Genomic DNA, 13,805 nt, shown 5'->3' on the forward strand with positions numbered 1-13,805 from the left:
TTAATTTCTCATTGATACGTATATAATTGTAATACACATATAGAATATGTACGTGATTTTTCAAAATTTTCAGAAATCATCTGCACAGATAAGTGTCCATATATGAACCTGGATTAGCGACAGTAAAGCGGGCACTACTGACTCTATCTCATTAGTTAAAATTTAATTCCAAATTTTTTTCACTTTGAATAGGAATTTGTACACATTATTTTGTGGTGAAAGGGGTGAATAATATTTAACAAATACTTATATTATTAATTATGTTTTAAATTTCTTGGTGGTATAAAATAAAAGGGGGCTGGGGACTTTCTGTGACGCATGGTGCACTGCGAAAAAGTGTTGCCATTTAAACCCGTCAGCAAGGTTCCCATACCATTCCATGACACCTGCCCATTGCATCATTTAACCTAACTTCGAGAACTCAACTACCTTATTAATTTTCTTCGAAGCAAAATAAATCCCGATGCAGGCTGACGCCATTGAAAATAAAAATTCCTCTTACAATTTATATAAATTAAGATTCTAAATAATATAATTTTTAAAAATTTTCTTAATTTTCTACCGATTTTTTATTTCCTCTTATTTTGTGTGTTTTATTACTTACTATATATGTATATATTAGTAAGTAAAACATACCATCTACGTTTCTTGAAATATCACAAATGGAGACTGAGTAGATAATAAAATATCTGGAGAAATTAATATCGAGATTAATTCTACAAAATCATTGTGTAATTCAACGGGACGAAGCTTATTTTACCTAAGTAAAAGATATAAACATCTTCCAGGAACAAAAGCTACGTAAACAATTGAAAATCGAACATAGACATTACAAGCCTCGGTAACTACACCAGAAAGTAAGTAGAACTGAATTAACTTCGATCGAAAATCAATTCTCCACAAGTAGGAAACAAAAAATAGAGAACAAAGTTTATTTCAGATAAGAATTCGACCGATTACAAGAAACCATTGCAGAGGCCATTTTCTATAGCTTATACTGCATTAAAAATGTCAAAGAGCAACAATTTTATTTTATTTCACTGAAACGGAGCGTACGAAGTCACGAACTTCAACGATCAATCGTACCAAGTTCTAATAACCTCGATCGAAAACCAATTCCTAACCACAAACGTGATCGTCAAGAACTTTTTCACAAAATAACTCACTTCACAAAATAATAACTAGGGCCTTAAAAGAGAACGTAGAAACTAAACCGTTGCTCTATTACATTATAAAACAAATAAAAGTATTTAAAAATCTAACCGTAAATATCGAAGATCACACGACTTCGTTTGGTACACAAATGTAAACGTTGCGCGATACAGTTCTCGAAAAACACCCTAGATGGGAGTGCAAGCGCCAACAAACTTCAATCGTCTCCCTCGATAATCTATAGCTCCTCTTTTTCGACGTGAAAGACCTACCCACGCGAGGAATCGGTAAGTAAGCCATTGTTTCTTCGCCTACGACCAACTTGATTGTGTTAATGAAAAATGGGAAAGAAGTAAAGCCGAGCCAATAGTGCCACGTCGAAGGGTGCCGGCAAACATTGGCTACGTGGCTGAATAGAGGAGTGAGGCCAGGGAATTGAACGTGATCCAAAAGCGCTTATAAATGAATAACACCCATAAAGGATAAGATATCGAAGGATTATACCCATTATCATATATCTACGAGGGAGTACCTTTTTTCGTCGCCTATCATTGATATCCATATTTCTTTCGTGCTATGAGAATTATCGATCGTAAATATGTTTCAGACGTCAATGGTTTTAGCTGGTACGTGCGTTGAATGCAACCTCAACCGATACGTACGTGTATATAGGATTGCTGGTAAATAAGTGCAAACGTGACATTTGCACAGAGGAAGGTAAACCAGGGAATTTAAGTTTGAACGTTGTTTTAAATTACATTACTGAGGGAAATGAAAAATTATTTGGTTGAACTCTGTATTATAGTTTTTAAAGAATGATTAAATAAAACTAAAATAGGAGTGGTATTATAATTTTTAGGATTGACAGCATAATTGTTACTGTTTTAAATCTAATAGAAGTAAATGTACAATTATATTAAATTTAATAGTTACAAATTCATTATTGCATAATATACATTCATTACATAATACTGAATATGTAGTATTATAATTAAATACATCCATAATGATATAGCTATGAATATATTGTAAATAATTTATAACAATATTTCTATAGATATTTCTTATGATAATACATGTACATGTATAATAGTGAGTTCATAACTATAAAGGTTTAATATATAACTATTAAAAATTTGTGAAAGTTAAGATTCCATTACATGTAAAGATAAAGTAAACTTAAAAGAATAAATATAAAATGACACATATTAAACAATGTTTGTTATAGAATGAGGAATATTGTAATAACAGGCTTTATGTCATTTGTGAATTAAATTTAAGATAAATTAAGTTAATAATTTATTCCACTAACAAGTTAATATATTAAAATTTGAACAAATTTCATGAACGCATCAATTTCTTGTTTCATTACTTTTCATTAGGAATAAGATTAATTATTAATAAATAAAAATTATAACATTATTATCTCGTAATCTTAAGAAACATGCAAATAAAATATTGAAATTTATAGAATAGCAAAAAATTAAGTTGAATAAAAATACAAATAAAATTTTCTGTATCCTCATACGAAAATACAATAACTTAATATGATAATCCTGTCAGGGAATAAGTTTTTGGTTCTTAATGAAAAGCATATAAAAAATAAACACAATTGATAAGTTTCGATAAATACGACATCAATAATATCGATATTCAATAAGTTCTAATAAAGAAGGTATCAATAATTACGATAGTTGATAAGTTTCGATAAAGATGGTATTAATAATATCGACATATGGTCAGAATAAATTATTTTATTGTACTGATGAAGCATAGGTGCAGATAAGATATAAGATAGGATAGAATAAGATTTAAAAATCATCGAAATCAATAAAGTCAATTTTTTTCATATAATATAAATAATTCTTATCCTATTCCATTTGTTACGAATCAAATTTTAATATTTACAATATGAATATTTATTACGATTATTTTTTTTTTTTATATCGTAGAATATTAATGAAACCATAACAAATAAAAATTATGAAGGTTAGAAAATACAGAACAGAAGAGTTTCAAGCACCCTAAAAAAATTTAATAGTAAACATTATAAATAAATGTAATTACTTATAGATATCTATTATGGTAAATATCTACGAGATTTTGTCTCAAATATTACTTACATAGTTGTTATACGTATATACTGTAAAAGAAAAGATCCTTAACGTTTTGTTACGTAAAAGTATTTGTTCCATTACTCCCTTTCAAAATCATTAAGAACTTAGTAACATTTGTTCTATTTAAAGTACCGGTAACACAGCTACTGTTGGCTACACTGTCTACTAAAAGAGCAGTACTTCATTCAATACGCGACGTACACAGAAATCTCGTTCTATGGTGTCATCGATTCATATTAAACATGTAACAGCAGGAAAGGTAAGCTACACCTTTCAAAACTTTAAATATTACGTTTTTTTGAGAAGGACATAACAGATATATAACATTTTTTTCTAGGAGAACAAAGTCATTCTATTTTAGGCGTTTCCGGTAAGAGTAAATTACCCCCAGGGGTGGGGTCTCCTGTCATTTAAAACCAAAGAAGTAAATGAGTTATGTTGACCTTATAAAGAATAATATAATATAATCATGGCACGACCTATTGTACCTAGTCAACAAAAGTTAGCAGAAAAGCTAACTATTTTAAATGACAGAGGTATTGGAATGTTAACCCGCATTTATAATATAAAAAAAGCATGTGGTGATGCAAAATCTAAGCCTGGCTTTCTTTCGGATAAAAGTTTAGAGTCTTCTATTAAGACAATCGTTCGAAAGTTCCCTAACATTGATGTTAAAAGTCTCCAAACTATTACAAGTCTTCGAAATGAGATTATTAAATCTCTATCCTTGTATTATTACACTTTTGTTGATTTACTTGATTTCAAAGACAATGTTTGCGAGCTTTTAACCACCATGGATGCTTGTGGTGTTCATATGGACATTACAATAAATTTTGATTTAACAAAAGGTTATTTGGATCTTGTTGTTACATATGTCAGTTTAATGATACTTTTATCACAAGTAGAAGATCGTAAAGCAGTATTAGGTTTATTTAATGCAGCCCATGAAATGGTACACAGTCAATCTGATCCTAGTTTTCCTCGTTTGGGTCAAATGATTATGGATTATGATGCGCCATTAAAAAAACTTTCAGAAGAATTTGTTCCTCATTCTAAATTGTTGAAGACTGCTCTTACTTCATTGTCGCCTATTTATCCTGAAAGAAATTTGTCTGCAGATACATGGAGAGCAGATCAAAAGCTTAGTCTTGTGGGAAGTCCAGGACAGATACTTAAAGCTGCAGCAACAGATACTATGTCTTGTGAGACATTGAGTTTAGACAGAATAGAAAGATGGGTTATTTTAGGTTTCACATTGTGTCATTCATTTTTAAATCAAGAACAACCCAATAAACTATGGACTACAGCTTTAGAATCAGGTTGGGTGTTAGCCTTATTCAGAGATGAAGTGATTTATATACATCAATATATACAAACATTTTTTGAAAGTATTAAAGGATATAGTAAGAGAGTGTCTGAAGTAAAGGAATGTTATAATCAAGCAGTGCAAAAGGCTGGCTATAGACATAGAGAAAGAAGAAAATTTTTAAGAACAGCACTCAAAGAACTGGGTTTAATTTTAACTGACCAACCTGGTCTTTTGGGACCAAAAGCACTCTTAGTTTTGATGGGGCTTTCTCATGCAAGGGATGAAGTTTTATGGCTTTTGAGACATGGAGTTAATCCCCCAACACAAGGGAAAAGTAAAGGAAGAGGAGGAGAAGATTTAGTGGATCGTCAATTGCCAGAATTATTGTTTCACTGTGAAGAATTAAGAGCATTAGTAAAAAAATATTCCCAAGTACTTCAAAGATATTACGTGCAGTTCTTGTCAGGATTTGATGCACCTGCTTTAGATCAAATGATACAAAATCTTCCAGTTTGCCCAGAAGATGAAGGGGCAATTCTCAGTGATATGTGTTCAAAGATAGCTAGTCTGACAGTGAAACAAGTGGAAGATAATGAACTATTTGATTTTCGTGCATTTCGATTAGATTGGTTTAGATTGCAAGCATATATGTCTATTGCAAAATGTAATATGAATTTAGCTGATAATAGAGAATTAGCATCTTTTATGGATACTGTAGTATTTCATACTAAAATGGTGGATAACCTGGATGAAATGCTAGTTGAAACATCTGACTTATCAATCTTTTGTTTCTATAGCAAAGTATTTGAGGATCAATTTCACATGTGCTTAGAATTTCCTGCTCAAAATAGATATATCGTTGCATTTCCTTTAATATGTAGTCATTTTCAAAGTTGTACACATGAACTGTGTCCAGAGGAACGTCATCACATTCGAGAAAGAAGTTTATCTGTTGTCAATATGTTTTTGGATGAAATGGCCAAAGAAGCTAAGAATATTATTACCACTATCTGTGATGAGCAGTGTAATATGAGTGACAAATTATTGCCAAAACACTGTGCATTATTAATTTCCCAGGTTGTAAATCGAAAGAAAAAGGATAAGAATAAGAAGAATATGTGCGAATTTCATAAACCTGGTATAGAAAGTTACAGAAAGACAAGAGAAGAACTTACAACCATGGATAAACTTCACATGGCATTAACAGAGTTATGTTATGCTATTAATTATTGTCCCACTATTAATGTATGGGAATATACATTTGCACCAAGAGAATACTTGCATCAGCATTTAGAATCAAGATTTGCCAGAGCACTTGTTGGTATGGTCATGTACAATCCAGATACTAGTGAAATAGCTAAGCCGTCAGAATTATTTGTTAGTGTTAGATCTTACATGAATGTCCTTCAGACAGTTGAAAACTATGTGCATATAGATATTACACGTGTATTTAATAATGCACTTCTTCAACAAACTCAAGAATTAGATAGTCATGGTGATAAAACTATTGCTGCTTTATATACACAATGGTATTCAGATGTTTTACTCAGACGAGTTAGTGCTGGTAATATCTGTTATTCTAGCAATCAAAGAGCATTTGTTAGTTTGTCTGTAGAGAGTGCAATACCTTTTAATGCGGAGGAATTTTCTGACATTAATGAATTAAGAGCATTAGCTGAATTAATTGGACCATATGGTATGAAGATGTTGAATGAAAATTTGATGTGGCACATAGCCAGTCAAGTTCAACAATTGAAAAAATTAGTTGCTGGAAATAAAGATGTTCTCATTGCATTAAGAACAAATTTTGATAAACCAGATATAATGAAGGAACAATTCAAAAGGTTACAAAATGTAGATAATGTGCTGCAACGCGTCACAATTATAGGCGTAATTTTAAGTTTCAGACAATTAGCACAATCTGCATTAGTCGACGTGTTGGAAGAACGTATTCCATTTCTTCTGAGTTCAATTCTAGATTTCCGGCATCATTTACCATCTGGTGATCCGATGCGTGTTGTTTCAGAAATGACATCTGCAGCAGGTTTAACTTGCAAAGTTGATCCAACGCTAACAGCAGCATTAAGAAGCCAAAAATCTGAAGTAGATGAAGATGAACATTTACTGGTATGCTTGTTAATGGTTTTTGTGGCTGTTTCTATTCCAAAATTAGCTCGAAATGAAAATTCCTTTTATCGGGCATCCTTAGAAGGGCATTCGAATAATATACATTGTATGGCAACTGCGATAAACAATATTTTCGGTGCATTGTTTACTATTTGTGGACAAAATGACATAGAAGATCGAATGAAGGAATTTCTTGCTTTAGCATCGTCTAGTTTACTTAGACTAGGCCAAGAAGCTGACAAAGATGCAATTAAAAACAGAGAATCCGTGTACCTTTTATTGGACCAGATTGTTCAAGAATCACCGTTTTTAACGATGGATTTGCTCGAAAGCTGCTTTCCATATGCACTTATACGTAATGCATATCACGATGTATACAAGCTTGAACATTCGCAGCCATAAAATCATTAACAAAGAAATGTGCTTTTAGCTTGCCACTCAGGGCCATTTTTTTTCACGTCCATTGTATTGCACATGGAAACAGAAGAGTTTTCATTACCTGGTCAAAAGAGAGATGAAAGTGGCAAAAATATTCTATTTATAAGAAATATAATTAGTAATATTTTTTTTATGCTGCTTTAAATCGAATCGAATTCTTCGAATATATCGAATTCGAGATATAAATAAGTATATTTCGAAATGTATTTAAAATACCTGGAAGGACAAGTTTGCGCTAATTTATTTAAAATAATGCATTTTGTATAGAGCAGTACCACCTATTTCATATTTGATACCTGTCTCAAAAAATTCGGTAATAAACAATAATGCATTTTTTCAGTATGCTATTACACATCATCTGTATGTAAGGGTCGTTTTGTATTACAGGTGAATTGTAAAATGCTATCTGTTTATGAATCGAAATACACACGTATGGTAAAATAGACATCATTCAATCTGCTACGTTTTCTAATGTACAATTGTAACTTTTACAATAGTTTATAAAATAAATAAAAGTACCTATAAATTGTATTTGTATTAACCCTCTCGTTTCTATGTGGTATAATAGATGAAGGTTAACAAATAAATTTCAATATTTTTTTAAAAGTATTACATTGATTTATAAAACCTACAGTATTTCTCAAATATTTTTTTGTCACATTTTATCTCCTTTTTATTATTGATTATATGTAATACAAATTTATTTTTTTAAATTATCATATTATTTATATAAATTCTTCATTAATTTGTGTAATTGTTACCTTCAAATGTTTATTGAACGAAATGTATTAATTTTCTTGATTAAGTAACAATATAGGAAATTAAAAATGTGTTTCATTTAATTTCCAGTTAACAGTGTACATTGCAATTGTTACATATAAAAGTTATACAGGGTATAGGATATTATATACCATAATATAAATGTAAAATGTATGCTTTATTTAGTTCTTTACAATGTTTTTGTTTTTTTTCTTTTTTTTAATCACATTAACATAACACAAGAGATTCACAATCAGATTCCTTTTATTTATAATATTCTTAAAACACTCGCCGCGTTCTAGACATTTGGGAAAAAGAGAGAGTGGTGGTCTGAAGCAATGTTCAGGCGATTGGTCAGTATCATGCTTAATAAAACTTATATCAAAATATCAATCCAAACGTAAAGCTTGAAATTGAGTGTATGGATTAAAAATGAAATAAAACACTACGGCACATAAAACATAAAGGCAACTTGGTGATTTTGTGATATCCAAGCAACACTCTACACGTAGAACGTACGGATTCTTGGTGAAACGAGACGACATACTATTTTTAGCTAAATCAAATCGGAACGGACATGAAGAATCTAACGTAGATGAAACTAATATTGGATGCACGATGTTGATAGGTCACCACATTTTTGGATCGATAGAAAAAATATAATCTTCGATTTCTTTTTGTTTCTTCCTTACTAACATTATGTACAAGTGATAAAGTAGTGTGCATTGCGTCACAGTGACGCAGGTCTGGATTAAGATAGGTACTCTGGAAATGCTGATTTTGCAAACATTCGAATTTTCTCCTTATCGAAGAATTTGCTCGTGCCACAGAAACTATGTTTATCACAAAAAGTGCAGCGAAATGCACAATCACCGAATAATAATAGTAGAACGCGATCTTAATCCAGACAGCGCAAAAACGAATAAGCTTAAGCATATGTAGTAGAGACTTCTCGGGGACAAATGATGAATGAAAACGTACTTTTGCTTTTTAATTGTTATACTCCTCTCGTACGGGCAAGCAACGTCTTCGTCAACTAGATACTAGAACTTGGCCCCATTCTACGCTCGTCTTAGGCTTTTCTTTTCTAAACAATGCCACTATTTTTCTGTCTTTTTTTTTCTATTTTTTTTTCTCTTTTCTTTTGATCTTGTATTCAGTCAGTTTAACGGTTTTCATAGCAGTGAAATGGAAGCAAGAATTATGAACAATATTTAAACATCCATCGACTCGTCTAAAGAGTAAAATCTGTAACTACGTGACCAGTGATTGAATGGTAGTCAATGCCTGACTTTTAGGAAAATCTAACAAACAACGTCGTTAATCGTAGTACAATCAAAATGATATTCGCGTTATCATCTCATATCACGTTAATTCTAATGCCTTCTTACGAATAAGTTTACAGCATTTCCATTTGCAATTTCAAAACACGTCGACATTTTCCTTCGCTACGCGTTACTACGAATGGCAGTAAATTGTACTCATGGCAGTAAATGGTATTCATGGCAGTAAATTGTACTCATGGCCTACCATGAATCATCAATATCGAACCACATAGAAATCATATAATTAAATTGTACGATCGGACGAGCAATTACGAATGGGACCAAACGGAATCCCGTTGCATCTATATGCAAGAAACTTCAAAACTTCTTAAATAACCTATATCAAACGATCCGTTCCGGTCCACGCTGGATCGTGATTAAAAGTCGTCACCTTAAAAACCTAAGGGCTCGATTACACGCACGTACAGGCATTCGTTCGTCATCCTTATAACTTCCGTCCCGATTACAAAATACAGGATAATATTTCGCTATAATACAGATTTGATATAAAAACAAGTATTTCTTTTTTTTTTGTATTCGCTTTACCATTTGTTATGGTTATATAATTATCGTTTATGTATATATATATAATATATATAATATCAATATATGTACACAGTTTAACACTCTCTCTTTTATTCGTTCACGCCCATTCTCTTTCCATACCATTTCGCTCTCTTGCCTTTTCCCGCTTTCGCACGTCTCTCGCATCAGCTTTCGTATGATCCACTTTTTTTATAATCACATTGCGACTATTGTACATTTCCACACGATCCGCAAACTCGTATTTTCTGCGATTTGGCAGACACCTCCTTGTTTTATATCTTCATCCCTGTTTAATGTTCTTTCTGTCTTGCACAACTATATATTTAAAACTGTTAAATTTCTGGGTCATCGTCTAAATGAAATCTATATCTCTGTAGTGTGTAAACTAGTTGCTGTAACGTTGAACAGTATGTAGTGACATTTTTACGAGATATCGAATGAGAAGAAATAGGTAACACGTTTAACTCTCAAAAAATCGCTAAGTCTAATAATATTATCAAAAATATCGCAGAAAGGAAAAACGCTAGATCGGATGTTGACAATCGTTATCGTATCGCTATTAGCCGTGATGATAAGGACTTTACGGTTATTGCCTCGAATAGAAACGCATGGAAAGAACTGGACAAAATTTGCGCAAGAAGGTTCGACGAGGGACGAGTAAAAAAATTCAGTCGATCACATACAACATTTTGGCGTTTCGAGAAAGGAAGTGTATATATATCGCGTACAATTTAGTACGATTCGCTGTTGGGCACGTGGCGAATTTTCTCTGTGTGACATACGAGTATGCAGCAGTGTACGAATGTGCTGCTTGAGCCCATGTATATTAAAACATGTTTATATTTCAAAAGGAGGGCTCGTCTTTGGTCCGCTATGCGCATCATCAAAGCGCTTTTACGGTACAGCCCCCGGTAATTGTAAGTTAAAAACCATATTTAAATATAACTTATAACATTCGCGATAGCGGAGATAAATTATCATTTGAAATAGATAACTAATTAAGAATAATAATAGCTATAATAATAATAATAATTAATAATAATAATATTAATAATAATAAGCATAATTATAATAAAATCGATATTGTTCGGTATCATTCTCATCGGAATAATAATCATTAATGAAATATCGTTATAAAAATTTTTTTCTTGAAACCTTTCTCCCATGTTCATAGTCTCTCGTAACTTTGCTCGTTTCAATTGGCTAATAAAAATTAGTATAAGAATATTAAATATCATTAATTATTATGCTACAATGGTAGAGATCAAGTGAATGACCTGCAATAGTTTGGTAATGGTAAACGCGCTCCTTCGCTGCGGAAAGCGATGGTATATACTAATGGACTATGTAACTTATGTATACATGCGTTAAAAAAAAAGAAAACAAAAAGAAACATGATAAATGTTTTGGCAATACTTATTAATTATATTCACTTACATTGGTATAAAGTATCAATAATTGAAACCTTAACTGAGAATAAAAAATATCCATTTGGAAGAAATTGTAAATAAAAAAAATGTGTCTGTCTTTTAAAATCGTAGTATAGTAGAATAACATATATATAACAATCGCGTGTAAGAGTTAAAAGGCACAAGGTACGTTCAACGGGAGCTTTTCAAAAATTACGGTTATCATTCTAACACTTATTCCAAATATATATTGTCGTCTCCGTTCTCCCTTTGAACTTCCCTTCTTCTTCTAACAGTCCTCGTGTATAAAAGTACGCTTTCCGAAGCGAAAAACACGCAATTCGACTTCACCAAGAAATCGAGGCATAAACACTACTATGCAACCTTGGCCATAAATGTTCTTACATCGAACGACAAAAATATGTTGCGTTCAATATTACTGCAAATATTTCTTCGCTGTGCGAATCCAGCGTTGTACACAGAAATAAATCTCCATAATTTTGATCGGTACATTTATATCAAAGAATTTCGCGGGCAGAGAGATTTGTCGAAAGCCTTATGATTTTGATCAAGACGCGAAAATACTTAATGGCAACATGGAGGAATCTGCAGGAAACATTTAAAAGACGAATTACATAAAATTGTATGATAATATAGTCTTTCAACGATTTGTCATTTTACGATCTATCACGTCCAACGCTGTTATTCGTTTCGTTCTGCAACGTCGATGTCCTCGTACCATGCTGATAAAATCAGCTCGACAAAAACTCAACGTCAAACGAGAAGTTGATATATCACCATTGATTATATAATACACTTCACCAATTTACAATTCCGAACCAGTCCCCTTGCGCGAGTTATTTGAATCGAAATAAAAACGTAGATCGACGATCGTCGGTACTTTCAAATGCATTCCATTACGTTGTATTCTTCCATTACTCCGTCGATCTCGATTACGAGAGATATCGTGTCGGGTGGATCGGCTCGTTTCACAGTTTGGCATTAAACAAGAGAACAATTTATGGTGCAACGTTGAGACCGTTCCTCGTCCGTGGTAGTTCTCTAAGATCGTCACACCTTGTTGTGATGCCTCATCTCGTAGGCTGAGGACCTCCCGCCTCCCCCGGAGCCCGAATAGGCGCCGGCGTACAGTTCTGGGTGGTTGGACCGGCCGTAGTTGGGTGCTGCGCTGCTACTGGGTGGCGCACTAGCTGTGGGAACCGAGCGATAGCCTGCTTAAAGTTTAGAAAAATATTCAATTGTAAAAAGAAATATCGAAGCGAACGAAACAACGAATGTAGTACCGGGGTAGTAGGTTAGTCACTGCTGCTACAGCGAGTATATGAAGAATGGCGAAATTTATCAATACGAACTATGTAACTATATTCATCATGCAATGTGTTCCTTAGTTACCACCAAGATACTTCTACCAAGTTCCACTAATCATCCAAAAGCCATATTTCCAAAAATACGATTGAAATCAATACAAATGATGCGAAAGCGGAGTAAAAATACTGTTACTTCGGTATTAATGATAGAATGAATGTTTTCATGATGGCTTTTCGTTGAATGGTCATGAAAGAGAATTTCGAGCAAATACAAGAATTCGCATCGAGAGATAGAATAGTTGCGACTTGCGACGAGAAGCATGTTTTCTCTTTCCATTAGATTTTTATTCGTGAATTTGCTCTGATCACGGGTATAGAGTATAAGCCCCAGCTCACCTCTGTAGGTCATAGAACGATAGTATCAGGTAGTGATGCGCGTCAATCAATGCGAGGAAGATGCAAACAGGAAAAAACATTGATGTAGTTGCAGATCACACAGGGACAAATACATAACAGCAAGCTTCTTAGCTTGAGTTTAATCCATATTTTACCAGCTAATATACAAACATACAGTATGTATTTTAACGAGCAACGTTTATTAGGATCAAACTCGAGCAACGATAGCTGCATTAGAAAGCAAGCAGATTTTTAGGTAAACCTACCTTTTGGATAATACTGAGCACCTCTACCCTCCCCATAGCCATGGGAGGGTCCACGAGTACCATGCCCTCCTTGACCTTGCCTAGGAGGTATATTTCTGGGACCGGCCCCACCTCCACCGTGTGGGTGTCGCTATAAAATATAATCACATCATCTTTAAAACAAATAAATATTTATATTTTATTGTTTTATTATTTTAGTTTATTTTATGTACCATTCTTCTTAGGGTATTCATCGGTCTTCTAAGGGTATCGCTAATACGTCTCGCTGGTGGCTTCTTAGGATTACTCGAAGGAGTATGAACTGCACAGCACTTGATGAATAAGCCCATGAAAATAATGAAGGCTATACCCATTAATAATACTGCCCACCAGAATTCCTGAAGAAACAAACGTACATTGTCAAATGCATATAATCGTGGTAAATAAAAATCTATGGGTCAAATTTATACTTACAGTTACCCATTGTGCTACTGTGAGCAATGTTTTTTTATTGAATAAAAGATTTTTCAATCTGGCTAATGGTCCTTCTGCGTCAACCGCTCTACACTTCAAAAATACATCACAATACCCCTATAACAAATATCCAATTGTTACTTACATAGATAAATAACAAATTTATAAAATAATATACAA

The 13,805-nt window shown here is 32.9% G+C and overlaps 2 protein-coding genes across 4 annotated transcripts in view; one reads left to right on the forward strand and one right to left on the reverse strand.

Moving 5' to 3' along the window:
* Positions 1–3,460: 3,460 nt before the first annotated feature.
* On the forward strand, positions 3,461–7,372 carry Hem (Nck associated protein 1 Hem). The gene is made up of 2 exons (XM_017909230.1): positions 3,461–3,528; positions 3,607–7,372. Exon 2 carries the CDS (start codon positions 3,739–3,741, stop codon positions 7,105–7,107), a length of 3,369 nt encoding a protein of 1,122 aa, XP_017764719.1. The 5' UTR covers positions 3,461–3,528; positions 3,607–3,738; the 3' UTR covers positions 7,108–7,372.
* A 3,929-nt stretch (positions 7,373–11,301) lies between these two features.
* Positions 11,302–13,805, reverse strand: part of kuz (zinc-dependent metalloprotease kuz) — a 78,124-nt gene continuing 75,620 nt past the window's right edge. The window contains exons 12-15 of one of the 3 annotated variants that reach the window (XM_017909219.1): positions 13,626–13,742; positions 13,385–13,549; positions 13,173–13,302; positions 11,302–12,393 (exon numbers count right to left, since the gene is read on the reverse strand). In XM_017909219.1, the coding sequence (XP_017764708.1) occupies positions 12,254–12,393; positions 13,173–13,302; positions 13,385–13,549; positions 13,626–13,742 (552 nt within the window). In that variant the 3' untranslated portion in view covers positions 11,302–12,253. Of the gene's footprint in view, positions 12,418–13,172; positions 13,303–13,384; positions 13,550–13,625; positions 13,743–13,805 lie in introns of all 3 variants that reach the window. The other 2 variants (XM_017909211.1, XM_017909205.1) reach the window with 2 other exon arrangements.

Source organism: Eufriesea mexicana, unplaced genomic scaffold (assembly GCF_001483705.2).
Source record: "Eufriesea mexicana isolate 0111107269 unplaced genomic scaffold, ASM148370v2 scaffold53, whole genome shotgun sequence".
NCBI lineage: Eukaryota > Metazoa > Arthropoda > Insecta > Hymenoptera > Apidae > Eufriesea > Eufriesea mexicana.